Consider the following 2518-nt stretch of genomic DNA (forward strand, 5'->3'; position numbering starts at 1 on the left):
ATATATATATATATATATATATATATATATATATATATATATATTTTAATTCTTACTCCACATATAGAAGCAATGACATAAGCTAAGCAGAGGAGACAGGTTTTCCCATTTTGAGATTCACAGTCCTGAAAGACGCAGACAAAGCGTGAAGAATTAAAAATCCAACTGGAAAGGAACAGGCTGCGTGCAGCTGTGAGTCAGGGCCTGTGGTGACATTTGTCTTGGGCAGCTTGGCAAAGACCCTTGCCCTGCAAGGCAAGTGGAGAGTCTAGAGCCCTCTAGTGGTGAAGAAGTAACCCTCCCTTCTCTTCCTTCAGACGTCAAGCCTTCGAATGTGCTCATTAACACACTGGGCCAAGTGAAGATGTGTGACTTTGGAATCAGTGGCTACCTGGTTGACTCTGTTGCTAAAACGATCGATGCCGGTTGCAAACCATACATGGCTGTAAGTACCAGCACGTAGAGTGCTTGTGCGCGTCTACGCATGCATGTCTGAGAAATGCACCTGCTTGCAAAACCAGGCAAGAAAGTAAGAAACGCATGCCTATGATGGACAATTGGAATGAACCTCGGATTTGAGAAAGATTCTGCCTTGTGTCATTTTCTTAGAGGTTTTATGTCAGAAATCATTATCACTTGCTCCAAATGTCACCATCCTTTGAGGTCGTATAACAAAATACCATAAACTGGACACCTTACAGAACACAGGTTTTTTTTTTTTTTTTTTTTTTTTTTTAAATGAGTCTCTTTGCTCTGGTAAGTCCAAGATCAAGATATTGGAAGACTCATGTTGTGGATGCTGGAGTCTGTGGCGAGGGCCTGCTTCTCTGCCTTATTTGAGGTCCCTGTTGCATCCTCAAGTGGTAGAAGGAGCAGGGGATCGCTCTAAGGCTTCTTTTATGAGGTTACTAACCTCATTCATGAGGAACTTACCCAAAATCCACAGCCATCTTATAGAAGCAAGACTTCCTGTTATGGTCATACTTTTTTTTTAATTTTTAATTTCTAATTTTTATTTTTATGAGTACACTGTAGCTGTCTTCAGACACACCAGAAGAGGGCATCTGATCCCATTACAGATGTTGTGAGTCACCATGCGTTTGCTGGGAATCGGACTCAGGACCTCTGGAAGAGCAGTTAGTGCTCTTAACCACTGAGCCATCTCTCCAGCCCCTGTGGGATATGGTTTTAACATCTACATTTTGGGATAACACAGAGACACAAACCATAGCATATATATTGCCTTTCAGAATTATCTCAAAGGGGCATGTTATTTGAAAATGCATGTAAGTAGTGGGTACTGACACTCAGTTTTGCACACCGACTCGCACCCGAGTGTTAGCTTGATCTCTAAGGATGGAAGATTATGGAGATCTTAAATTACCCACACGAGGCAGCTCTGGTCATCACAGAATGCCCAACTGGAGGGACACATTTATCTTGGAAGGGACTTGCGTTTGGGATTGAAAATTTCTAGTCTGTGTTTTAGTAAAATCCCTGAGGTCCCTTAACATTAGACGGTAGCTACGAACTTCTGCAGGCTTTTGTGGGTTTTGAGCTGTTGATATTTTTACCAGGGATAATTTTAATGGATAGAAAAGCTTTTGAATGTGTCCCGTTGTTTTTCTTAAGGCAATTAAATTTGTTCTGGGGGGATCTGAATTCATTGCTGCCTCTAAGAAAAGACCAATATAAAGAAGGGAAGCCCTGTGGAGACATTTCATAGCTTGTGATTAGCCAGTCTTTTGGCTCAGGAGGCAGGTTAACAGAGTCAAATAACTCATAGGGCCAAGTGGTGGTGTCTCCTCCGGAGTCTTTATTGAGCTACGTGGCATTGCAATCACCTTTCTGTTTCTTAGCTGTCTGTCTCCTTTCCAGCCTGAACGGATAAATCCAGAGCTCAACCAGAAGGGGTACAGTGTGAAGTCTGACATTTGGAGTCTGGGCATCACCATGGTAACCTATGATCATCATTGTGGGCTATGAGGTTCTGAGTGCAAACCTGGAAGGGGTGGGCTTTGGGGACCCAGAAGCAAATGCCTTTGATATCACACTTGAGCAACCTTTTCTCTCTGAGATGGCAGGTTATTTTCCAGGGCTGATCGTTTGCAGTGCTGTACAGTGGAAACCATACAGTGAGATCTAGCAGTCCAAATTTTCCTCGCTTTCTCACTGTTACTGGCCATATGACCTTCAAAAACTCATGCATTCTCACTGGCCGTCTTTCTGCTAGAAAAAGGATTCATAGAATTTTTGTAGTTTAAACGAAGTGATTAGGACCAAGACAAGAAACCCAAGTTACAAAACCAGGACAATAAAAGAAACAAAACAAAACAAAACAAAAAACAACCCAAACCCTCTCCCTGCTAATGTGTATGGACCCTGATAGGCCAAATGTACTAGGTTGTGTATTTTAATATTTTGAGATCAGACCTCATGTAGTCTAGGCTGGTGTCAAAAATCTATATAGCTCAGGATGACCTTGAACTTCTTCTTCTTCTTCTTCTTTTTTTTTTTT

At 41.9% G+C, this 2518-nt stretch overlaps 1 protein-coding gene across 2 annotated transcripts in view; it reads left to right on the forward strand.

Annotated features, from left to right (window-relative positions):
* Window positions 1–2518, forward strand: part of Map2k6 (mitogen-activated protein kinase kinase 6) — a 123312-nt gene that overhangs the window by 103180 nt on the left and 17614 nt on the right. For both annotated transcript variants that reach the window (XM_021211822.2, XM_029546544.1), the window contains exons 8-9: window positions 318–445; window positions 1879–1956. In XM_021211822.2, coding sequence (XP_021067481.1) covers window positions 318–445; window positions 1879–1956 — 206 coding nt within the window. The remainder of the gene's footprint in view (window positions 1–317; window positions 446–1878; window positions 1957–2518) is intronic.

Source organism: Mus pahari, chromosome 14, assembly GCF_900095145.1.
Source record: "Mus pahari chromosome 14, PAHARI_EIJ_v1.1, whole genome shotgun sequence".
Classification (NCBI taxonomy): Eukaryota; Metazoa; Chordata; class Mammalia; order Rodentia; family Muridae; genus Mus; species Mus pahari.